Here is a 24,811-nt window from a genome sequence, read left to right as displayed (position 1 = left end):
CTGCAGCTCTGACCGCTGCCGCCGGGCGGGGCAAGCTGGAGGGGTGTGTCTTCCTTCTGGAGCAGGGCGCCACGGTAACACAGCCGAACCGCAGGGGTATGGCTCCTATCTACAGTGCTGTGAAACATGGGCACACACAGGTGGGATCTGCAGTCTGTCTGTCTATCTTTGGTTCACAGGCAAAGACATTTTCCCAACCTACACAAAGCCACAAGACTGATGTTGTAATTCACATTATTTCATTATGTGATTAAATTGATCTTTGTTCTATATCATTTTAAATTATAGAACAAGTGAAAATCCTTTATTTGAGCTTTATTTTAGAACTTCCACTGATGTTTTTCACTCTCTCCCTCTTCCTCCCTCCCTTCCTCCCTCCCCCTCCCTCTCCCTCCCCCCCCCCTCTCTCCCTCCCTCCCCCTCTCTCCCTCCCTCCCTCCCCCTCTCTCCCTCCCCTCCCCCCCTCCCTCCCTCTCCCTCCCCCTCCCCTCCCCCCCTCCCTCTCTCCCTCCCTCCCCCTCCCTCTCCCTCCCTCCCTCCCTCCCCCTCCCCTCTCCCTCCCTCCCCCTCCCCTCTCCCTCCCTCCCCCTCTCTCTCCCTCCCTCCCCCTCTCTCCCTCCCTCTCCCTCCCTCCCTCCCCCTCCCCTCTCCCTCCCTCCCTCCCCCTCTCTCTCCCTCCCTCCCCCTCTCTCCCTCCCTCTCCCTCCCTCTCTCTCCCTCTCCCTCCCTCTCTCTCCCTCTCTCTCTCTCTCCTCTCCCTCCCCCTCCCTCTCCCTCCCTCCCTCCCCTCCCTCTCCCTCCCTCCCCCTCTCTCTCCCTCCCTCCCCCTCTCTCCCTCCCTCCCTCTCCCTCTCCCTCCCCTCCCTCCCTCTCCCTCCCTCTCCCTCCCTCCCTCCCTCTCCCTCCCTCTCTCTCCCTCTCCCTCTCTCCCTCCCTCCCCTCCCTCTCCCTCCCTCTCTCTCTCTCTCCCTCCCTCCCCCCCCTCCCTCCCTCTCTCTCCCTCCCTCCCTCCCTCTCTCTCCCTCCCTCCCTCCCTCTCTCTCCCTCTCTCTCCCTCTCCCTCTCTCTCCCTCTCTCTCAGGTAACAGAGGTTTTGCTACAGCACGGTGCTGAGGTGAACACCACTGACAAACATGGCCGTTCTCTGCTCATGGTGGCAGCCAGTGAGGGGCACCTGACCACTGTGGAGTTCCTCTTGTCAAAGGGTAAGTCACCTGACCATAGGTCACCAAGAGGTCAAAAGGTCGCCTGACTGCCCTGCTTCCTACGGAAGGTCTGACGTATTATTCCAAAGATCCAGTTTCACAGCAGAACTGAGAAATGCCTGATACTCGCCACAGGAGCGTGTGTAACGGCGGTGGATAAGGAGGGTTTGACCCCTCTGAGCTGGGCTTGTCTGAAGGGGCAGAGGGGTGTGGTGGAGTTGCTGGTGGAGAGAGGAGCACCAATCCACCACACAGACAAGAACGGCCGCACGCCACTGGACCTGGCTGCCTTCTACGGAGACGCTGAAATAGTGCGTGGCTCATAGATCGTGTGTGTGCAGTATTGTTTTCTACCTTCTCATGATTGTCTTGTAGTCCAGGTGCATTTTCTGTTTTACTGAGTGTGGTGATCATGCATATAAATTATACTGTGTGTGATGACGGCGGTGCACACACACACACACACACACACACACACACACACACACTCTGCGTGCTTATCTCCTCGGCTGCAGGTGCACTACCTGGTGGAGCACGGTGCCGTGATGGAGCACATGGACTACAGTGGCATGCGGCCCCTGGACCGAGCCATCGGCAGCCGCCAGACCTCCGTGGTAGTTGCCTTGCTGAAGAGAGGAGCCAAGCTGGGTGAGCATGCCCCCGCCACTCACGGCCAAGCTCCTCCCACTGCCCCTCCTCCCCCCGCCACTCACGGCCGAGCTCCTCCCACTGCTCCTCTCCACCACTCTCCCACCACCAGCTCTTCTGTCGCCCCATATCTGGAACACCCTTGTCCGCTTCTCAGGAGAGGGCGTGGCCCTTCTAAATCCGGAACGTGCCACCTTTTCCCAGCCCCGCCCACTTGCTCTCCCTCTGTGTGAGAGCACAGTGCCCTGTTCCTAAATGGAGTTGAAAGCAGGCCATGTTTTCACTGGAGCCCATGCACAAGTGGGGCAGTGGTGATGCGCACGACTGCCATCCACCCCCACCAATCATCTTCCCTCTCGCAGCTCATGCAGCCTTTCAGATGGTTAACCGCTGGCCGGAGGTGGGACCCGCCCATAGCCACGCCCACCGAGGCTTTCAGCCTAAAACAGATTCCTTTTTTCATGCACGCGGCGTCTGTCTTCGTCCCTCCTGTAATCATGAAGCAGCGGAGCTTTCTGGGTTTCAGTTGGACCGGATTCCCATTTTAAAACAGCCCTTCCAGGAAAGCTGATAGCTTGTGCAGAGCCAGACGTCTGTCGAGCGCGGGTATCCAAGTAACGAGCTGAAGCAGCAGAGACCACAGGAAAGCTCGACTGTGCCACAGCTGTGTGTGTGACAGCCTGCATCCCAGATTAATATCATGGATGTCTAATGAATCAAAACACACTAAGCCCCACACGCTGGACAGCAAGATGTGGGTATTGACCCTGTCTTGTTTTTTTCAAAATAACAGTCTTGGATTTTCATAGAAATAAATATTTTGGCGCAAAGCTTGTGGTCAGAGCTTAACTCCTGAACCTGAAGCCCCTGGGGCAGCTTTTAAACGTCCGTGATCTAATCTCACCCCTACCAGGCTTGTTCCAGGATGTCGACTGTGGAGATGACTGTGGATAAAAGCATTAGCAAAACAATTATTTAGTCAGGCTGTCAGACTGAGTCTGGATCAGACCGGCACACACAACGCTAGTTGGTACAAACTGGCTGCCGTCTGAGCACACAGCAGTGTCCCGTGCGTGTGCGGTGACCTGCCCTGGATGGGTCCACCTGTCTCTGATAAACAACCCCACCCTCTCCTGTTCCTGATTAGCAGAATGCTCCACTTAGACAGCGGAGACGGAGGGGCGGGGCAGCGTGGCCTGGGGAAACAACAGAGGGCTGGGGGCAGGATGGGCAGGAAAACAGAGGCGGGGCAGTATTTTTGCCCTCATACTGCATGCTTCTTACTTTCAGCCCAACCTTTTTTTTTCCCCCCATTCTGCTCGAATAATATTACAGGGCAGCTCAGAAGACCCAGTTTCCCTTTTTAGATCAAAGGCTCTCTTCCAGGACCGCACTAGGGTGGCTGTTCAGGGGACGCTGCCAGCCAAGCCCCCCCCCTACTCGGCACTGGAGAAACACTCTCTGCTATCAGTGTTTTCTGCAGGTGTGAGCAGGGAGATATAACACATGCCCGTGAAGGAGCCCTGCGTCTCCGACGCCACCTGCCGGTGTGCGTGGGGCGGGCGAGTCTCTTCCGTGTGTGCGACTGCTGTTCCTCCCTCCTCTTTCATCACCTGTCTCTCTCTTCTCCTTCCCGCCTTCACTGACCTGCTGCTAAAGGCTTCAGAACGTCCCCCTGTGATCGACCAGGTACAAGCGTTGGGCAACTCTTGAGCCAGTCTCCATCGCAGTGTGGTCTGGAGGGAGATGAGGAGGTGAGCAGGAGGCTGGGACCCATGTAAAAACTCTCTCTCTCTCTCCCTCCCTCTCTCTCTCTCTCTCTCGCTCTCTCTCTCTCTCCCTCTCTCTTTCTCTCTCTCTCTCGCTCTCTCTCTCTCTCCCTCTCTCTTTCTCTCTCTCTCTCTCCTCCCTCCCTCTCTCTCTCTCTCTCCCTCTCTCTCTCTCTCTCTCTCTCTCTCCTCTCTCTCTCTCTCTCTCTCTCTCTCTCTCTTTCTCTCTCTCTCTCTCTCTCTCTCTCTCTCCCTCTCTCTTTCTCTCCCCCTCTCTCTCTCTCTCTCTCTCTCTCTCTCCACAGGTAATGCCGCGTGGGCCATGGCCACGTCTAAGCCGGACATTCTCATCATTCTCCTGCAGAAGCTGATGGAGGAAGGCAACCTGCTGTATAAGGTCAGCCCAGGGGGAGGGGCTTCTGAGCCAGGGGGAGGGGCTACTTGGCCATAGGGAGGGGCTTCTGGGCCAACTAGCAACGTGCGTGTTCTACTGGCAACGGGCCATTAATGGCAGGGAGCACTCATGAGTCATTCGCTATTCCTCCACTTCCTTCCCTCTGTCTCTCTACCTCTCTCTCTCTCTCTCTCTCTCTCCACCTCTCAGAAAGGGAGGATGAAGGAGGCAGCTCAGCGCTACCAGTCTGCCTTGAGGAAGTTTCCCAGGGAGGGCTTTGGGGAAGATCTGAAGGCCTTCCGTGAGCTCCGTGTCTCCCTCTACCTGAACCTCTCCCGCTGCCGCCGCAAAACTAACGCAAGTCACATGCTAGAACACACACACACGTACACGTACACATCTCTCACACACACACACACACACACACACACTCACACACGTACACATCTCTCACACAAACACACACACACACGTACACATCTCACACATACACATCTCACACACACTTACACGTACATATCTCACACATACACATCTCTCTCACACACACACACACGTACACACACACATCTCACACATACACCTCACACCACACACGCGCGCGCGTACACATCTCACACATACACATCTCTCACACACGCACACACGTACACATACACATCTCTCTCACACACACACGTACACGTACACATCTCTCACACATAAACACACACACACACACGTACACATCTCACACATACACATCTCACACACACTTACACGTACATATCTCACACATACACATCTCTCTCACACACACACACACACGTACACACACACATCTCACACCACACACGCGCGCGCGTACGCGTACACATCTCACACATACACATCTCTCACACACACGTACATGTACACATCTCACACATACACATCTCTCACACACGCACACACGTACACATACACATCTCTCTCACACACACACGTACACGTACACATCTCACACATACACATCTCTCACACACACACACACGCGCGTACCACACACACATATACACACACACACATACACGCGTACCACACACAAACACACACACACACACACCTGTAATACCACACATGCACTAATACCACACAAATACACATCGCACGCACGCAGGACACACAGCTGCACACACTAATACCTCACACACGTAATTGTCTTCTCACACACACACATACACACACACACACACACAGGACACACGGAGCTGCATGCACTGTGTTAAGGAAGCGTTCTCTTAAACCAACATTTATAGGATTATACAGTATTCATTAATATCACTCAGAATGTGCCCTGTGCCCAGTTAGCCGTGTACTAGCAAGGATAAGCTTTTAAAGAGTCCCTCACTGTTAAATATTTAACTTCTGTCTGCTACTAAACAGAGGCTAGCTGTTAACATGGCTATATGAGAGAGAGGGAGAGATGTGTATGTAATTGTGTTTGTGTGTGTGTGTGTGTGTATGAGAGAGAGGGATGTGTATGTAATTTTGTGTGTGTTTGTTTAATTACACTTTCTTCCTCTAGCACCCGCTGGCCTGGATGCAGTGAGAAATATAACGGTCATTTTAACACAATATGCCGTCATTAAACATTTAAACGGCGTCATTAACTCCAGCAGTTCCAGCTACTCACCATAATTCACAGCCGTGTCCCAAGGCCAGAACACCATAAAGCTCTGATCACTGACACTCAGCGAGAGAGAGAGAGAGAGAGAGAGAGAGAGAGAGAGAGAGAGAGAGAGAGAGGGGGACAGAGAGAGAGAGAGAGACAGAGAGAACATAAAAGGACGGTGCTGAGAATAAATAAAAATGAATTACACGGGTTATAATTCATTTGTACATTTGTATGGAATGCAATTACACACATTTCTCTGAGTTATCTGTGTACTATACACATTTAAAACACAATATTAGTTTTTGACTTTAAATAGAACTTCAGAGAATGAGAAACAGCTGCTGTGTTTGTACATTTTATGTAATGGTCAACGTTTAATTTTACAGCCAAAGGTAGAGACGTGAGCTAGCATTTAGTCGGGACCGAAAAGCCATTTTTGTTCTGACTGTCCTTCTCTCTCTCTCTCTCTCTCCATCCTACCTTCCCCATCACTAACCTCTCACTCACACTCGGAACACACCCCAATCTCTCACTCGCTCTCGCTTCCATTCTCACTCTCTCTGCAGGATTTTGGCATGGCAGAGGAGTTTGCCACCAAGGCTCTGGAACTGAAGCCCAAATCGTACGAGGCGTTTTACGCACGCGCTCGTGCAAAAAGGAGCAGCAGGTACACGCCTTCATCTCTCCCGTCAGATGACGCTAATTTCCTTCCTTTCCGCACCAGAGCGTGCCGCAAATATGCAAGACGGGCGCTCCAGTCCCACCTGTAAAATGACGGAGATTCTCGCGTCTTCTCCATTTGTGTGTCTGATTCTCAGGCAGCTTGCTGGAGCGCTGTCCGATCTCCACGAGGCAGCTCGCCTGTGTCCCGGCAACAGGGAGATCAGACGCCTGCTGGCTCGGGTGGAGGAGGAGTGCCACCATCGCCCGGGCAACAAGCACGGCGCGGCGCACGGCCACGCCCTGGCGCACCAGGACGAGGAGGAGGAGGAAGAGGAGGACGAGGAGGAGGAAGAGGACGAGGACGAGGACGGCGTCCCGGCACACGAGAAGGGCTCGGACGCGCGCGCCGTGAAGCTGCCGCTCCGGGAGGAGGGACAGGAGGAGAGGAGTGACGATGGGAAGAGGAAGGAGAGCCGGGCGCAGAGCCGCACCTTACCGGACTCGCTGGGCCTGGCTCTGCCCGACGACCCATCCACCTCACCCTCCTCCTCAGGCTGGGCCCTGCACCGCCGCCTCTCCTCCAGGCAGGCCCAGAGCGTGAGGGGCCGGGAGCACTGCGGCTCGCTGCAGCCGGGGCCCGGCACGGGCTCCAGCCCCAGGCCCGGCCGCCACAGGCCCACGTCGCTCCGGGCCGGGCCGTGCATCGACTTCAGCCCCCTGGGTCCGGAGCGAGGCGTGGACAGGGAGCTGCTCAGGGACGCGCAAGGAGGCGGCACCCACGGCGAGGCCCCGCCCCTGACTCCGGAGGGCGGGGCCGAGCCCCGGGGCGAGTTCTGCAGGAGCAGCAGTGTGCGGGTGTCCGGCACCTCCTGCGGCGGCCCGTCCGAGGGCGGGCGCAGCCGCGCCTCCGTCGCCGCCGACGACAGGCAGGCCGAGCACAAGCCACGCCCTTTCATGGGCGTCACGGACAAGACCGCGCGCTTCAACCAGCAGCAGCAGCTGCTGCACCACGGCAACCAGGGTCTCCACGGGCACTACGGCCACCCGTCGCAAGCCTACGCCTGGCAGGGCCTCGGGCCAGAGGGGCTCGCCGGCGCCTTCCCACAGGGCCCGAGCTGTGACCTCCAGTACCCCAAAGCAGGCGGCAGCTACCAGGATGCCTTCCACAACGGCACACATCCGGGCGACTTTCACCCAGGGAAGCCCCTCCCGGCCGGGGCCGTCTACAAAGACAGCAGCCACTCTCTGAACCTGCAGCAGCACTTCGGCGGGAGCAAGCACAGGCAGGCCAGCCTTGCGCGCGACAACCCTGTCCTCATCAGCTCCATCAAGCCCAAACGCTCCTTCATCGAGTCCAACGTGTAGCTGCCCCGCAACGCCCCGCTCACAAGAACCCACACCACCGCAAGCTCCACTACCGACTTCACGCCTAGAGCGATTTAAATTCCGTATGGGACAGCCCGATACCTGCAGCACTCACTGAGGACAGCTCCGAGGGACGCCGGGGCGGGACAGGGAGGAGTCCAACTGGTTAGGCTTTGCTTTGACGTCCGCGTCCGATTTCTTTAGGACGGCGCGTTTCTCACGTCGGCTGTACGGCACACTTCCGTGCGTGTGCTGAACAAATAGAATCACACGCCACACGTTCAAAAACAAGAAAGGCTGTACTGTAACTAACGTTTCTAGAAAGGTTTAGTGTAGACGGCGCGAGACAAAAGGACTTTGGAACACGACTGAGGGCCTAAAGGAGATGGACAATAGCTACACTGTTCCGCTTTCCGGAACACTTTCTATACACTAAGTTTTGTCAGAGGCATCGGTGATGACTGAAACTAAGACGTGAATTCTGACTCTGTGTGTGTGTGTGTGCGTGCGCTCCAGTATGGACAGAAGTGTATTGTACAGTGTATTTCCTTATAATCACTCTACCTGCTAATGTATCAATTAATTTATTTATGGCACCTATGGCTTAGTGGATTGTTTAACACATTATATTTTATATATGTTATTTTTGCAATGCTACATCTAATGATATATTATGAACATTTGGGACTGAAAGGCTTTATGGACAGTTCTGGTCTCCATGCAGGTCAGGAGGAGGTTTTGATGGGGTATGTTTCAGATTAATTTATCTGTATATTCATTTGCACTCCATTCCATAAATCAAGCTGTTACTGATTGTATTTCAACATAACGCAACAATAAAGCCCCACTTACAGACTACTGTGATTAAATAACGCCCATGTGGAAGACGACTGATTAGAGCGGAACATTTGGGCAAACAGCCACAACGTACACATTAATAATAAAGTCTCGTTTGAGACAGACTAATTTGCAGTGTATCATGGGTCAAGAAATAAAGACCAAACCATTCCAGTGAGATTAAGGTTTTAATTATCTTTAATTAGTTTGTTTATTCAGTGTTGGTGCCGTCTAACCTTACGCTAACCAGTCACAGGCAACTACATTCCTAAACCAGGATCTTTACACCGGACTAAGTCTGTTTACACGCGTAATGCTGCATTTCCACAACCCAGACTTTCTCCTGTTCTAGTTAATAATAGCAGGCGCAGAGGAAGACGGTCGTTTACTCAGGCTAAATGTTGTTTCAGACAAGCATATAAATCAGTTGGACATACTACTTACTGTAATTTAATATTCAGACACAGCTAAACAGAAAGTAGGAACATAAAGGTTTGATAAACATGGCTCTTAGCAACCACCCAACAGATTTAATTAGTTACCACAGAATTTCAATGTGAATTTGATTATTTCCCTGTTAGTGTAAAGTGAAATAATAAATGTTGACCAGCATGTTGCCTTACAGTATGAAGAGCACAGTTTGGGCTAAAGCTGTTCTGAGATCAGCCTGTGCCAGCCGGCTGCCAGCTCTTGCGTCACACACTCATGCACTTAATCCCCTCGAATGGGCTCAGAGTCCTGCCTTTGTATGCATTGCGAGGCGGACTGACGGTTTCTTCACCGGGGTAAGGAGGTTTGGAGAGGTCCGTTTTTCCAGCGTGGTTCTGGGGGGAGGAGACGCCAGGTCCAACGGGCCGGCACCGGTGTGTCCGTAGGACGGGACCGGGGACCTTGGCTCTAGTCCGTGCAGTTTTACACTGGAGCTCGAAAGCAGAACGGGAAGAAATGCTTTGCGGACCGCCGAAGACGGACCTAAAAAGACGGAGTCGGAGGCTCCATCACGTTCACACATCTAGGGGGCGGGACAGGGCCAGAGGGCCTCCTGGAGAGCACATGTAGTATCATGCTGATAAATACGTAAGTCTCTCTGCATAAGAGCGTCAGCCTAATGCTATGAACTTCGGTGAAGATTGTGAGGGCGGGGTGGGGCTCAGCGGCTGCTGCTCCAGCGGAAGATGGCCATCTTGAGCGTGCGGTTGGGGGTGAGCAGCGTGGTCTGCAGCGGCAGGTTGGTCATGGGACTACTGCGGCTCTTGGTGCCGATCCAGCTCTCGATGGCCTCCCGCTCGTATGAGTATCCGTCTGCGGCGCGGCGAGAAAAAACACCAGGCCCTTCAGAGGGGGTGGAGCTTTCCAGAAATGGCACATGAGAGGAGACGGGGGGGGGGGGGGGGGGCAGGCCTTACCGGCGGCGATCACGGGGTCCTTCATCACCTCGTGGGTAATGGGGCAGAGGTATTCGTCAGGAATACCGTCCGACACTGGTGCCGCCCGGAGCTCTTCCAGCTTCCGCAAGACTCTGCTGCGTAGACCCAGGGACTCTGGGAACGGCAAAACGCATGCGAGACGTCACACCAAGAGTACCAACAGGACAGTAATATCGTTCATAACGTGACAGTGCTGGTTCTGAACAGGACTCATAACTGGTTCTGTCCTTCTGTCAACATTATTGTCCTTATTTATCGCTGCCTGGTAAAAGGGAGAAGAAATCCAGCACGAGATGTCCAATATCGGCCCAAAAGCGACGGGAATCCACTTTGATCTCCCTGCAGGACAGACGGCTATGCCAGGTGGGCTGGTGACCGTAGGGTGTTTGAGGGAACTGTGCAAAGGCTGCTGGACCGGACTGGACTGGACGGGTTTCAGTAATCAACTTCTACACACCATCACCTCCTTCTGGACGCCAAACCGGTAGCGCTCTCCCCCCAATGCTCTGCCTGCCCTGTGTTCAGGCGCAATCTTTAGGATTCCGATTTATTTTGGAAAAGAGTTTTTGTTTATTTACTCTCTGGCTTGTTTTCAAGCAGTTAGGATTGGCTGCAAAATGCCGTGGAAGAGACACAGCTGCCACACGGTTCTTCCCAACTCTGTGAGAAGGACGTTGTCGTTCCTTCCTTCTACTGTTCTTCCATTTCCTTACAGTGCACACAGAGTACGCCTGCATGCATTTAAAACACCCAAACCCCCTCACGAGGGACAAACAAATGCTTTACCTCAGCAGTATCCCAGTGGTGTAATAACATTTAAGCACTAGAGGGCAATAGAGCACCCCATTACTAAACCTTTATAAGCATCTGTGCATTACTTTATTTAAAATTTTAAATTACATATTAAATTAGGTAATTCTACTAGGTTTAATTACATATGTAATTATATACGTCTACTAGGGTTAACATATTTGACTACTTTAGGTTTTCCAATATTTCAGCTCAAGCAGTTCCTTAGCTGCTGGACCTTAATTTTTGCTATTACACTAATATTTCTTCTTTTACTCACCGTGAAGCGGTTGTGTGTTTGTTTCACCACCAGGGGGCGTGTGAGTAGGGGATAAAGCATGCGTGGACGGTGTGCGCTCACCTATATTAAGCTCTGAGCTGAGGCTCTCCTTGCTGAGAGACAGCAGCTCCGCCCCGTCGATGTTATTGGCCTTGAACGTGTCGACGAGGCTCTCCAGCCCCTCCTCCCGTAACCATGCCGACACGTCATCTTCCGACCACTCACTCACCATCAGCTTGAAGTGACCCGCCCACTTCCTGCCTGTGAGAGGGTGTGGAGAACTGAATTGACACGTGCTACCTCCAAGTAACCCGTGACGACTCGTTATCAACACGCCTGCCCTGGGAATGCATTACACGTCCAGTCGAGTTGGTAAAACAGCCACTGATCTACTCGTTACGGCTGCGTGTGCGCTGCTCCAGTGAGGAAACGGGGAGTGAACAGCCGTCTGCTCTGCTTGACCAGATGAACACATGGTGCCGTCCTGTCACTGCTAACACCACAGCGTGTCAGTCCTTAGCGATCAGCGCAGAGGAGTGCTCTCATACACCCTCTCCCCCTCCCTCCCTCCCTCCCTCCCTCCTGCCCTTCTCTCTCTCTCTCCCTCTGGCTCTCCCTTGTTCTTCGTTTTCACACTCCTCATAATGCCAGGGTGCTCTGAGGCTAATTACTAACCACACACTGCAGCACAAACACTGCCCGTGACCTTCAGATGGTCACAGCTCAATTCAATTCACGCAGGGGAGTGCGAGAGTGAGTGTGTGTGCGCGTGTGTGTGTGTGCGCGTGCTCTGGACCTCTTGCTTACCTGCTTCCTGGGAGGCACAAGCAGCCTCATCTAAGACAGAGAGACGATGAGCGTTAGTAGGATCTGAGCCCACCCATCTGACAGAGAAACCGCGTGAGCACACAGTCTTTGCCGAGGGCGCCGCCCATGTTATGATATTACGCAGAGATTAAGGGACCATTTTACTAAATGCCAGTGTGTGCAGAGCTTTAAACGGTCTTCTGTACTCTACTGTGGCCGCAGGTTACACACAGGACAGAAGGCATGCAAACCACACTGCTGCACTGGACACACACTCACCTGGAAGAGTCTTGTCTTCAGGGCCAGCAGCCGTAGAAAATCCCAAACACACACAAAGTGAGTAAACGTTTCAGTAGCATTCACAGGATTCACAGTTAAATTCACAAGCCTTCTGGGTCATTAGGACAGAGGAGTCCATGTCACATCAGTTCAGTGAAATGAGCCCGAGTTACTGATAACAGGTCATTTAGTGCAGTAATAAAACTAAATAAAAGTGTTGATCGCTTCTAAACATAAAAGTCCCCGTGTTATTCTATCCTGTTTAGTAATAAATGAATCCAAGCAGTTTGTTCCTTTTCTGAATATCTCGTTTTTCTCACGGGAGTGGTGGGGCAGCGTTCTGAGGAACATATGCTGTAGTCTGCAAAAAAACAACCCTGGCAACGCAACAGGGCCTGCTGTAGCGCAGCAATTCAAGCAGAATACACGCCACCATCCACAGAACTACACGTGAATCAGGCAAACGGTAAACCAAAACCGGAACGCCGAGGGCTGGCACATGCGGGGAAGGTCCGTGCTCACCCGGGCCGCTGGAACCGTCCTCCACTCTCCACACGCTCACCGTCTTATCCATGGAGCCGGCCGCCATGAGCGGAGCGATCGGGGAGAAAGCACAGGCTGTCACGTACCTGTGCCGCAGGGGTCAGCGAAGGGGCACGCGGTCAGGACACGGGCTGCTTTAATAAGGAGAGAGAGAGAGAAAGAACCTACCTCTCATGCTGGTTCAAGGTATACAGTAAGATACCATTATTCTGCAATGAAAGGGAAAACTACATTAGACAATTTCACTGGATTGATGAATTATTATGAATGATATTTTTGGAAGACCTAGATTATTGATCTTTTTTGATGGAGGAATAGCGGTAAATAGTCTACTACATAACACAGGTCACGGAAAACCATCGACTTACAGCATCGTACACGGCAACGCTCTTATCCATAGATCTGTCGGAGGAGAGAGTGACAATGTTTACAGCAGGCGCGCCACCTGGTGGCCACACAGTGAAGGTGCGGTCGGCATGACGTCACAGAACTTGAACCAGTGCTAAGCGGAGCTAATGACAAAACTATCGACGCTTCTGATGTAGCAAATTTAGCCAAATTTAAATGAAACTGACAAAAGGAAACCCGTTTGAATTTGTGTGTGTGTGGGTGTGTGTGTGTGTGTAATACCAACCCAGAGATTAAAAGCTGTCCATCTGCAGAGTATGCGCAAGACAGGACTGTAGCAGACTGACCTGAGAGTGTGTGTAACAGCTGCATTTTACAACCTGGAGATGACATCAGTACAAATCATTACTTCAGAAATAAATGCATGCACGCACACACACACACAATCCGCCATGGCATCTTACATAATCCCCCTTAGTGAACCTCTGATGCTTAGCATTCACACCCTCACTTGGCAAACAGCACTGTCACACAGCATGGCGCTCACAGCTGGGAGCTGCACACGCTACACAAGCTATACAAGCTCTCTGAGTTGCTTAAAGAAAACAACACCAATCCCTGCTCACATTCACCAGCTGGAAATGTGTGACTGAGACATACATTAGGGTAAGGGGTTAGGGGTAGTGGACAAGTCAAAGTGGTTAAGGGTCGAGGATGGGCTAGTGGCTAGAGGTAGTTGATAGGGGAACGTGGGTAGGGGTAGTGACTAAGGCTAGTTTAGATGGGAAAGTGGGTCACCTTACCTGTGGGAGATGTCAGAGAGACAAACCAGACCTTCAGAAAGCTGTCCTGACCACAGGACGCCAAGCGGAACTGGACCACACATCCACCGACGACTAAAAAAGAGGAAGAATGATGAGCAGAGAGATGTAGATATATATCAGCAGAGCGGTTCAGTGTTTGTAACTGTTCCGCTTGAACAGCATGACGGCCTGTCAAGGACTGCGTCATACCTTTCAGTATCTGTGGGGCAAACTGGCAGCAGGTGACCCCGAGGTCGTGGGCATACTTCTCCGCATGCAGCTGGTTCAGACTCAGGTCCCAGATGCGGAGGTCTCCGTACGTGGAGCCCGTGGCGACCAGCTGACCACACGGCGAGAAGGAGCAGGCCACGATGGTGGTGTCGGGCACGGCGCCCGTCCTAGAAACGAGAGAGCCGCGCAAGAGCCGCGAGGGGGCGTGTGCTTAGACAGGAGACGGAGTCAAACAACTTTACGGAAGACGTCGGGGCACTTCAGAGCCAGTTCACCTGCGCAGACGTCTTGACGGAAAGTCCCACAACGCAACACTGCCGTCCGCCGCGCCGGACACCAGGTGCGACGAGGCCGGCGAGAAGGCACACACCCTGACCGGACTCCTCCCGGGGTGCTCCAGAACGGCCTCGATCTCACCGCTGCCCATCGCCCACACCACCGTGGTGGCGTCGGTGGAGCACGAGGCCAGATACTGCCCACAGGGGCTGAAACAGCAGCAATGGACCCCGTAGCCGTGACCGGACAGGGGTGAGAACGGGAGCTCGGTGAAGTCTCGCGTGCGGTACACGCGCACAGTCTTGTCCGCGGAGCACGTCGCCAGCAGCGACGCCGAGAAAGAGCAGCAGTTCACGTCGTCCAGGTGGTTTTGTAAAGTGCAGATGAGAGACACCATTCTGAGGCCGTGCGCACCAGTCCCTGTTAAAACACAACTGGGAGACATGCGCGCAACGTTAGCTGGCGTGTGTAACAGTGTAACGTGGTAACACACCTGCCTACCGGTGTGTCGTGGAAACCGGGAGGGGGAGGTGTCTAAGCTGTTGGAGGTTTTAACGCAGAACCTGGATAACGTGACCCGGGTCCCACACGCAGCCAAGTGCTACGTTTCTGCTGCCCCATAGCTAGACGTCCGGCATTAGACGGCGAAATGAAACAAACGACGATCAGCGTTACAGTTTAACGTGCAAGAAACGGGAGAGCCATAACACTCACATACCTGCTTGGCTGCTTCCTGGTTCCGCGAGGGCTCACGTGACGGACACGTGGTCTTTGTTTGCGCGTTCACCCGGTAGTCTTCCGCAGCGCGCGGCTGCAAAGACGCTTTCGTTCGCTTTCAAATTAACAAATTCAATTGAAAAATGTAAAACTCTCACTTAGGGCTGAATACGTCAAGATATCGTTCTTGACAAACGTGGCGCATCTAGTATTATGTTTCACTGAAAAGTGAAAAAGTAAAATTTAAAACTAAAACGTTATGGATTATATTATTGAATTAAATGAATGGAATTATATAAATATCTGCTTTAAATTATAACTTTTAAATAAAACATTTAGAAACATTTATTATCAAATCAGCATTTTTACATTACTTTTGATAGAATTTATATTAATATTAAATTCTAAAATACAAAATACTTCACAAACGGGCACGCAGTGGAAGCTAAGGGTAGTGTGACAGAAATCGTTTAAACTTATTTACTCTAAATGTAACGTTTGATCGATTAAAAAAATTAACGCTGTAGTTTTCTCAGCAATAACCTGATCATGGTGAGTTGTGAAACATTTTATTACTTAAATTAGTAATATTTTAATAAACTATTACTATGACAGAAAAAAAAGCAATGCATGTTAACGTTCAAAGAGCAGCGACATGTAGAAAATGTTAAGAAACACTCCGGACAGCTGTAACTGGCTTTAAAAACATCCTTTAATAGGTCCGTGCCACACACACACACACACACACACGCACGCACGCACGCGCACACATACACACACACACACACACACACACACACACACACACATACATACATACATACACATACACACTAGTGAAAAATAATGTTCCTACAAAAGAACGCTACCATTTTGTTTCCCACAATATCTTTAAATAAAATAACTTCAAGTACTCTGACTCAGGTACAAAAAACTGTGTTCTAGCTGCCTCCAGTGGGCCATGACGCGTGGGGGTGGGGACGTGACATGGGTGTGGCCGGGGGCGTGTCAGGGGGCGTGTCAAGGGGCGGGAGTGAACTGGGGCAAAGAGGTTCCAGCAGTCCTGCTGTAGCTGTACATATGGCGCAGACACTGAAACCAGTGCTCCCATCATCTTTCACCTGGGTATACGTGCTTGCAACAGTACAGTACACAGCGGGGTGGAGGCGGGAAGGGGGTGGATTATATTAGAAAACAATAACCTTACAAAAAAACAAACAAAAACTTCCCTACACCCTGTTCGAAAGGGCAGGCACTACCAAGATTAAGGAGACCACAGTGTTTGTAGAGGATATGTGTATACTGTACAAACAATAAATGTGTAATAATAATAATAATCATAATCATAATAATAGTCACTTTAAGACTAAAATTAAATGCTACAATTAGTCTAAGGCATGAACAATATCCAATGTCTGAAACAATATGTACACATCATTCCAAACAAGACTCAGTATACTGATATCAATAGACAGTATGTACACGCGAGTGACGGCTGCGCTCCGCTGCGTGTCCAGCGTCGCGGCCGGCCGGCCGGCTCAGGTTCTGAGGCAGGACCCCCTCTGGGGTCTAGACGACCGTAACCGTAGTGGGAAAGAGATTCCTTTCTTTTCTTGGCTTGGATTTATATTTGGAGAGGAAAGAACACACAAATATTTGATTTAAAGCAGTTTTTTGCTGTTTCTTCCTTTTCATAGAAAATGAAGAATGGACCTTTTTTTTTTCTCATAAATAATTATTTTAAAAAATTAAATACATTCACTATAATATTAACGATAAAGTAAAAAAAAAAAAAAAAAAAAAAAAAAATATTTACAAGTAGTGGAAAGTGTTTTTTTTTCCCCTAGATACAGCTTTGATGGGCGAAGATTTCAGTGCGATCACACTTTTCTACAAGGAAATGGTATTGCACAAAGACACCCTCTCTCCTCTGTCTCTTTGGGTGTTGTGTGTGTGAGTGTGTGTGTGTGAGAGACTCGTGGGGGGGTGTAGACCGGAGTCGCGGCCCGGAGCCGGGTTGAGGTGAGATGGGCAACTGCAGGGACGAGGTGTGGTTCTGAGTCCCGCACGCGCAGGGCACTGCGCAGTTGTCAGTTGGTCTGCTTGAGCAGCTCAGTCCATCTCTTCTCAAAGAACTTGCGCATGTTGTGTCCCGCGCGGCCGATGTCCGAGTTGTCCTCGTTGAACTTCTCGCAATTGTCGAACACCAGATTGACATCAATGATGAATGTCTCGAGGTTCTGGTACCTGCGGCGAGGAAGAAGCAGAAAGACAAAGTGAATGGGACAGAGCGCGCAGGGGCCCGTGCGCGTTTGGTTGAGCGGGACGAGGAACTCACTGGCTGCTGACGAGTTTCTCGCGGATAGTGGAGAAGTCCATGGGCTTTTTGATGACCTTGCGATACCCGGGGACAGACTTGAGGTTGACCGGTGTGAGGAAGGGCCCGGCATCCTGGTGGCGCTCCAGTTCAGCCAGAAGAATTCTGCATGGGCGGCAGACCGACACACAACAGCTGACCCAGGATCAGTTTGCCTTTTTCAACCTGAGACATGTAGTTACATATATAGGCAAGCCAAATAACATTAAAGTCATACAGACATGAAGACATTTAGAAATCTTTTTCCATTAAAATAGAAGCGCCAAACTCCTGTCCTGGAGACCAACATCCCTGCAGAATACTAGCTCTAACACACGACACCAGACTTTCCTCAGCACCTCAACATCACAGACCGGGACTGAGCGCATGACTCGGTCACATGACTGTGTTGCCGTGGTTCGTCAGTATAAGTGTGGGCTGTACCTGCAGAGGCCCAGGTCACGGTTGTTATCCCTGGCTGTCTTGGCTCTTTTCACGCAGGCTGGTCCCTCGTTGGCGTTGTTGCCGGGTGGGACAGTAGCGGGCGGGCCAGGGGGTGGGGCAGGTGAGCTCTTCTTGGCTTGGCCAGAGGTGGTGGTCGCTTTCTTTGGGCTGTTGTTGCTGGTGCTGCCACTGGCCCCACCCCCGGCCCCACCAGTGGCCCCGCCCCCGGCCCCGCCCCCGCCGACACCCGAATGTTCCTCTTCGGGCGCCTCTGCCTGCTTCTTGCCCTTCTTACCCGTCTCCGCGGACTTCTTCCCTCCGCCCGACGACTGCATGCGACTCTGAGATTTCTTGTTTTTGGGTGACTGACCACTTGCCTATTGGACACAAATGTGAAATTACAGGGCACATCGCAAACCACTTGCCTCAAGCGTGGAACACTTACTATTGTGCTACGCACGTCCCTTTAAATACCCAGGACTCACACTTGTACTTAAATGTTTTAAATTGAATGTATGTAGCTTGTGAAGGGATGCTGAAGCGCATGTAGCTTGTGAAGGGATGCTGAAGCGTGCGAAGCGGTTACCTTGGAGATGCAGGCGGGGCAGTACCAGTCTCCTTCAGGGATGCAGCTGATTTTGGGCTTGTGGCAGTAGGTGTGACAGCCCTTATCACAGCCGTCACATAACAGGAGCAGATCCTCATTATCCCCCTTACGGCACATCTGGCAGTACTGCAAACACACACACACACACACACACACACACACACACACACACACACAGACGAACACTCAGTCACTCTTGTATGTAAGTCATACTCAAGTCAGCTTCAATATAAAAATTCTAATGAACCCTCTCTCCTTCTCTATTTCTCTGTCTCTCTCACACACACATGTGGCGTTCTAGAGCTTGGGAGTCTCCAGCACTGAGCTCCTAGTGCTGCCACCTGCAGTTGGAGATGTGGTGGTGCAGAGGCATGGCCTGGGGCGCTCAGACACGCCCACTCACCACTTTCATGATGGACCTTTCCCAGGCGATGGACTTCTGCAGCTGCTGCAGGCACATGGCCAGCTGTGAGGAGTTTCGCACCTCGCTCAGGGCCTTCCTCCAGACCTTCATCCCTGGAGCGATCTCCTCCTCTCCCCTTCTCACACACACACACACACACACACACACACACACACACACACACACACATACACACACACAAAGACTAGGGTTAGAAACCCGTCTCACATTTACATACAGGAGGAATCATTACTAACATAGAGACAGACAGACGGACACAAACTCGCACGCTATGGGACAGACCAACAGGAGAAGAATTGAGATGTTACAAAACCATTACAAAAACAGCACACACACACACACACACACACACACACACACACACACACACACCTTTAAAGCATGATCAACGTTTGTGGTGAAAACACAGAGCAAAAACAAAACATTGTGGTCCCAATGCACCATGCACTTGCAGAACAGAAGAAAAAAACCTCCACCACAGAAACCCAAACACGGAAAGCTCCACCAGTGCACCCAGACGCATGCAGCCTGAGACAGGAAGCAGACGAAGGGTGAGCTTGAAAACGAAAACACAGGATGTGTCCCATCCCCCCCAGAACACGCGCACACACACACACACACACACACACACACACACACACACACACACACACGAGCACAGCAGCCCCAGAGCCAGCAGAGAGGAGAGGAAGAGGAGAAGATGAAGGCTGGCTGTGTGGATGACCTACCCTTCCCCTCCAGTGCTAGTGGATGGAGCAGGGGCAGGCACAGTGACCGTGCCCACATTATCCAGTCTGATCTGGATCGTGGTCCCTAAGGGGCTCCGCAGGTACCTTCTCTCCAAGTGGCGCTCCAGCTCGGCCAGGCGCGTCACAGCGATGTCCAGCGGGTTGCTGGCCCGCCGCCATAGGCCCTTCTCCGAGCTCCGCTCCTCCTGGGACTCCGCCCCTGGGCGGGGCTTGGGGAGGGGCTTGTGCTCGTGATAGACCATGTCCTCCCTCTCCGACTGCGGCTCTGGGTGCACCCAGCCCTGCAGCAGGGCATTGTGGGGAAAAAACGGTGAACAGCAGTGCCTTGGAGCATATTGGTATGAGAAAGCGGGTCGTTCCACCTTTAATCTTATTTAACCACACACACACACGCGCGCGCACATTCACGCAGACACACACACACATACACACACAGTCCTCACCTTGACCTGCAGGCTGGCAGACGTGGCTTTGCGTTCGAGTTCCTCCACCTGCTGCAGTAAGGCGATATCCGTCTCCATGGCCTGTTCCTCCACACACCACTCCTGCAGCGTCTCCACAGAAACCTGGCCCTCGTCCAGCTCTGACACCTCCATCACTGCCACTACACACGCGTGCGCACACAGCACAGGGGATGACAACATTTTAGCTGTGCTCAGAATTAGCACATTAACATTGCCGTATACTCTGCAGGACAGAATGGAGGGAGCAGGTGAAGGGTGAGAGAGAGATACACGCCCACAGCCCTGCGCTCCTGAAACAGCCACATCCTCCACAGAGTCACGCTCTAATTAATGTACAGGGTCAGTAACTCAAATATACTTACACACACACACACACACACACACACACACACACACACACACACACTGCTTACCCTCACGGTTCTTGCTGCAGGTCTGTGTTATGAGGTCTATGGACTTCTGGACCTGTTTGTGCAGGGTCCGCTCTCTGACGCCTCTGCTGTGGAGGGTCTTCAGCAGGGTCTGCAGCTGCTCCACGTCCATCACCTTCCACCAGCCCGTCAGCATATCTGTGGCACGCAAAGAAATCGAGTTTTGCGCTGGTCCCATATATTGAGTTTTGTTTGAAAGGACTGAGTAGCTTCAAATGGTCTTGACTCCTGTATGCTACAAAGCATAATGACAGCCATTATGACACTGCGTGTGTGTGTACGTGCGCGTTTGTGTGTGTGTGTGCGTGCGTGCATGTATGTGTGTTTGTGTGTGTGTGTGTGTATGTGTGTGTGTGCGTATGTGTGTGTGTATGTGTGTGTGTGCGTATGTGTGTGTGTATGTGTGTGTGTGCGTATGTGTGTGTGTATGTGTGTGTATGCGTATGTGTGTGCGTGCGTATGTGTGTATGTGTGTTTGTGTGTGCGTATGTGTTTGTGTATGTGTGTGTGTGTGTGTGTGTGTATGTGTGTGCGCATGTGTGTGCGTGCGTGTGTATGTGTGTGTGTATGTGCGTTTGTGTGTGCGTATGTGTGTGTGTGTGTGTGTGTGTGTGTGTGTGTGTGTGTGCGTATGCGCGTGCGTGTGTGCGTGTGTGTGCGTATGTGTGTGTTTGCGTGTGCGTGCGTGTGCGTGTGTGTGCGTGTGTGTGTGTGTGTGTGCGTGTGTGTGCGTGTGTGTGTGTGTGTGCGTATGTGTGTGTTTGTGTGTGCGTGCGTGTGTATGTGTGTGTATGTGTGTGTGTGTGTGTGCTTGAGCCTCACCCTCTGGTATGGGCTGTGGTTGTGGGTGGTCATGGTTTCTGGGCAGGTCGATGGCGGGCGACGGTGCGGAGAGCGTCTTGTCCGCAGGGGGCGCCGGAGAGCCGCTCTTGCTAGTGGAGATGCTGGGGGCCAGCAGGGGGCTGGGGCTGCCCTCGGTCAGTGGGCACATGGGCACCGGGCTGCTGCACGCCGGCAGTCCGGCGCTGGTCAGCCCTCCAGTCCAGCCGCACACAGGCAACGGCATCAGTGCTGCGATGGCCTTTAGCTGGACACAAGCACAGATTTACGCTCAGGATTAGCGGGAATGATTTACGCTCGGGATTAACGGGAATGAGAACTATGGGTCGGGTTAGCGGCTGGTGCCCACCTGCGCCTGGGACATGGCGTGGTTGCCCGGTCCGTCGATTACGGAAGTACACGGAGGATGGAAGTGGTGATGGGAAGAACAGGGTGGGGGGGGGGTTCTGGCATGGACGTGTGGACCGCCAGCGGGCTGTGGGGAGGCCTGCGGGGGTGACGCCGGCCAGGTGAGGGAGGAATCATCACAGGGCGTGCGGGGCAGGAGGCTGAACCAGTGGCCGCTACGCTCGGTCAGCACACGCAGGAGCTGGTCGTTGGCCAGGAGCTGTGCCTGCTGTTGTAGGGAGGGAGGAATGCTGAACGGAGGGGGCGGAGCCCCGAACAGAGGGGGCGGGGCCGCCACCGGGTCTGCCGGTGCGCCGCACGGCACCGCGGGACTGGAGGTAGAGCGAGTCGGGGAGGCTGGAACCGCTGTCGCCGGGGTGACGGTCGCCGGGCAGCCGTTGGAGGTGTGGCAGAGGGCCGCCCCCTCGTCAGACGCAATCGGGGGCTCCTTGAGCAGTGGGGTCTGAGACGAGGCAGGGTCTGGCTGCTGAGGTTCTGTCTCTTGAATCTCCTTTGGCAGGGAGGGACATCTGTCCCCCCCCCCCTCCCCATCCCCGCGCGGCTCCTGATCAGTATTTACGGGCTGCTCGTCTTCCTGTTTCACCTCCTCGGGGTGGTCCTCCTCCTGCTTCACCAGACCCGGTGGCTCCTCCCCTTGTGGCTCCTCCCCTTGTGGTCCCTCCCCCTGCTCCCCATCCTGCATCTCCTCCTCTGGCTCCTCCTTCACCCGGACAGCCTCGAAGCTGCGGAGCCTCTCTCGCTCCCTCTCCAGCTCCTCGGGGCCTGTTAAAGACACAGAGGCACAGCGGCTGACCTCCTGACCTCCTGACTTCCAGACCTCAGGAGCTCCATGGCTAGGTTAAGGGTTAGTTAATTATAATTATCTTAAAGTAGAGAATGTAGATAAATAAATGAGTAGATAAATCATTTATAAAAAGACTGCCAGGAGACATAAATGGGGAATAATATATTTTGTTATTAATTTACATATGACCCCCTGTCTTGACAAGGCATAAAATTAAACGTGCATGTGTGTGTGTGTGTGTGTGTGTGTGTGTGATCACCTTCCCCACTCTCAAGGCCTTCGATGAAGACCCCTCCACACTGCGGGAGGACCCAATAGCGGCGGTGATAGCGGTCCTGACCGTACGCCATGGAGCGCAACGCGTGGGACGACTCAAAAAGCTTCCTCTTGATCAGGTTCTGCTGCTACACTCCCACGCACACGCAGAAATACACACAGAAGTATAAAGGGTGTGGGTGTGTGTGCGTGTGGGTGTGTGTGTGCCCGCGCATGCATGCATGCCCGACTGCTTAACATAATGCAAGTGTTTACCTTGGATAATTTCTCAATCTGTTTCTCTAGCTCCTCCACACTTGTAGCTTGATCGCCCTCATCCTAAGCCACACACACACACACACACACACACACACACACACACACGCGCACACACACATAAATTGCGACCACAGCGATGAAGACTGACCACAGCGATGAAGACTGACCACAGCGATGAAGACTGGGCAGAAGGGAGGCGTGACGTGACCGCAAATCTCACCTCATCACACATCTCTATTTTCTTTCCCTTCTTCACCTCCTCTTCCTCCTCCTCCTCGTCGTCCTCGCCTGCCTCATCGCTGTCGTCCTCTTCGTCCTCGTCTTCGTCGCTGTCCCCGCCCTTCCTCTTACGCTTGGTGCCGGTGCTGGGTGTGCCCGAGACCTGAGGCTCCTCCCCTCCGGTCCCACCCTCCCGCTTCCCTGTGCGCTTGCCGTGGATGGTCTTCAGTCTGGAGGCAAACACAGCGTTTATGTCCCGTGTCCGCCGTAGGTCCCTCGCTACAGGACTCCATGCAGGTCTCCAGTCCAGTCAAGGACAGTGAAACATGGACGCGGTATTGCAGTGGTAGAAAACCCCAGTTATGGTCCCATTACAGTCTCGTAATTGCGTGTTACCCAGAATTTAAATTAAATGAATTCTGGCCTTTGTGTAAGAGTTTCTACTTATGAATATCACAGTGAATGTGTGTATTTAGTGTGTGTTCATGTGTGCTCAGTGTGCTTTTGTGTGAGCACTCACTTTTTGAGTTTGCCTTCCACGATACACTCATCCTTTCTTAGAACCGTCATTTGATCCAGGCTTTTATCAATCTCACTGCACAACAAACACATGCAGACACAAACACACACATATACACACACACAGAGAAACACACATACACAATTTTCAATTCCTCTTGCAAATCATTCATAGTAATGCACTGATTTATACACACATGCCAATCTCTGTAGCACACAAATGCCCATGAAGGACCCAAGAGCAGGGTGTCTCTCCTTAATGACCTCTCTCCCGACCTCCTAATGACCTCTCTCCTGACCTCTTAATGACCTCAAATAGCAGGAGGAATTATTAAAGTGCTACACCAGGTACATTTCAGCAGCCCACAGACTGTAGCCCGCCCAACACATTGACGTGCTCAGTGTCTGAGCCCTGCCGGGCCGGTCCGTACCGGTCCGGACCCGACTGAGGGAGGCGGAGCTGCCCTACCTGACCACGCTCTTGCTGCAGGCCAGCTCGTTGACCAGGAAGGCTAGCACCGAGGCCTTCTGGGCAGGCGTGTGGGCTTGGAAGGCCTTTGTCTTCAGGCTGAGCGTGATGTCGGCCAGCTGGCCCGAGTGTGAGCAGTGGGCCTCCATGTACTGCTGCAGCACCTCAGACACGTTGTCCCGGTTCAGACCAATGTTGGTCAGGTGGTCGCCCAGGATGGACTTGGCCTGACAGAGAGACAGACAAACAGACAGGGAGGGAGGCGTGTCAGGACAAGTGCTGTGTGTTGTGTGTGAGACCTCAAACCACGGTGTGTGTGTGTGTGTGTGTGTACACGTGTTTATGTGTGTCTTTGTGTGTGTGTATGTATGTGTGTGTGTGTGTGTGTGTGTGTGTGCGTGTGTATGTATGTGTGTGTGTGTGTGTGTGTAAGTGTGTGTGTGTGTGTGTGTGTGTGCATGCTTGTGTGTCTGTGTGCGTGTGCGTGTGTGTGTGCATGCTTGTGTGTCTGTGTGCGTGTGAGTGTGTGTGTGTGTGTGTGCATGC

At 52.6% G+C, this 24,811-nt stretch overlaps 3 protein-coding genes across 36 annotated transcripts in view; 1 reads left to right on the top strand and 2 right to left on the bottom strand.

The window, feature by feature from the left end:
- Positions 1–8,538, top strand: part of tanc1a (tetratricopeptide repeat, ankyrin repeat and coiled-coil containing 1a) — a 53,579-nt gene extending 45,041 nt beyond the window's left edge. For 18 of the 22 annotated variants that reach the window (XM_081710349.1, XM_081710344.1, XM_081710354.1 and 15 more), the window contains 9 exons: positions 7–140; positions 1,082–1,205; positions 1,341–1,516; positions 1,721–1,853; positions 3,513–3,542; positions 3,928–4,019; positions 4,227–4,373; positions 6,219–6,319; positions 6,471–8,538. In XM_081710349.1, the coding sequence (XP_081566475.1) occupies positions 7–140; positions 1,082–1,205; positions 1,341–1,516; positions 1,721–1,853; positions 3,513–3,542; positions 3,928–4,019; positions 4,227–4,373; positions 6,219–6,319; positions 6,471–7,680 (2,147 nt within the window). In that variant the 3' untranslated portion in view covers positions 7,681–8,538. The remainder of the gene's footprint in view (positions 1–6; positions 141–1,081; positions 1,206–1,340; positions 1,517–1,720; positions 1,854–3,512; positions 3,543–3,927; positions 4,020–4,226; positions 4,374–6,218; positions 6,320–6,470) is intronic. The other 4 variants (XM_081710357.1, XM_081710358.1, XM_081710339.1 and 1 more) reach the window with 2 other exon arrangements.
- Positions 8,539–8,692: 154 nt separating this feature from the next.
- Positions 8,693–15,097, bottom strand: wdsub1 (WD repeat, sterile alpha motif and U-box domain containing 1). Its single transcript, XM_035526583.2, has 13 exons — positions 15,019–15,097; positions 14,300–14,734; positions 14,004–14,191; positions 13,794–13,886; positions 13,277–13,370; positions 13,011–13,044; positions 12,811–12,851; positions 12,622–12,728; positions 12,100–12,114; positions 11,821–11,850; positions 11,095–11,274; positions 9,924–10,058; positions 8,693–9,819 (listed from the first exon to the last, which is right to left on the bottom strand). The coding sequence occupies exons 2-13, from the start codon at positions 14,695–14,697 to the stop codon at positions 9,668–9,670; spliced, it is 1,467 nt and encodes a 488-aa protein (XP_035382476.2). The 5' UTR covers positions 14,698–14,734; positions 15,019–15,097; the 3' UTR covers positions 8,693–9,667.
- A 614-nt stretch (positions 15,098–15,711) lies between these two features.
- The window catches only part of baz2ba (bromodomain adjacent to zinc finger domain, 2Ba), a 77,310-nt gene continuing 68,210 nt past the window's right edge, over positions 15,712–24,811 (bottom strand). For 11 of the 13 annotated variants that reach the window (XM_081710326.1, XM_081710333.1, XM_035526553.2 and 8 more), the window contains 15 exons: positions 24,266–24,492; positions 23,798–23,872; positions 23,279–23,507; positions 23,056–23,118; positions 22,784–22,928; positions 21,682–22,502; positions 21,315–21,579; positions 20,475–20,630; positions 20,041–20,201; positions 19,577–19,878; positions 18,828–18,963; positions 18,404–18,550; positions 17,818–18,194; positions 17,356–17,499; positions 15,712–17,264 (listed from right to left, as the gene is read on the bottom strand). In XM_081710326.1, coding sequence (XP_081566452.1) covers positions 17,108–17,264; positions 17,356–17,499; positions 17,818–18,194; positions 18,404–18,550; positions 18,828–18,963; positions 19,577–19,878; positions 20,041–20,201; positions 20,475–20,630; positions 21,315–21,579; positions 21,682–22,502; positions 22,784–22,928; positions 23,056–23,118; positions 23,279–23,507; positions 23,798–23,872; positions 24,266–24,492 — 3,405 coding nt within the window. In that variant the 3' untranslated portion in view covers positions 15,712–17,107. The remainder of the gene's footprint in view (positions 17,265–17,355; positions 17,500–17,817; positions 18,195–18,403; positions 18,551–18,827; positions 18,964–19,576; positions 19,879–20,040; positions 20,202–20,474; positions 20,631–21,314; positions 21,580–21,681; positions 22,503–22,783; positions 22,929–23,055; positions 23,119–23,278; positions 23,508–23,797; positions 23,873–24,265; positions 24,493–24,811) is intronic. The other 2 variants (XM_081710330.1, XM_081710336.1) reach the window with 1 other exon arrangement.

This window comes from Electrophorus electricus, chromosome 3 (assembly GCF_041902795.1).
Source record: "Electrophorus electricus isolate QZ-2024a chromosome 3, ASM4190279v1, whole genome shotgun sequence".
Lineage (NCBI taxonomy): Eukaryota > Metazoa > Chordata > Actinopteri > Gymnotiformes > Gymnotidae > Electrophorus > Electrophorus electricus.
This window is presented reverse-complemented; position numbering and strand designations above follow the sequence as displayed.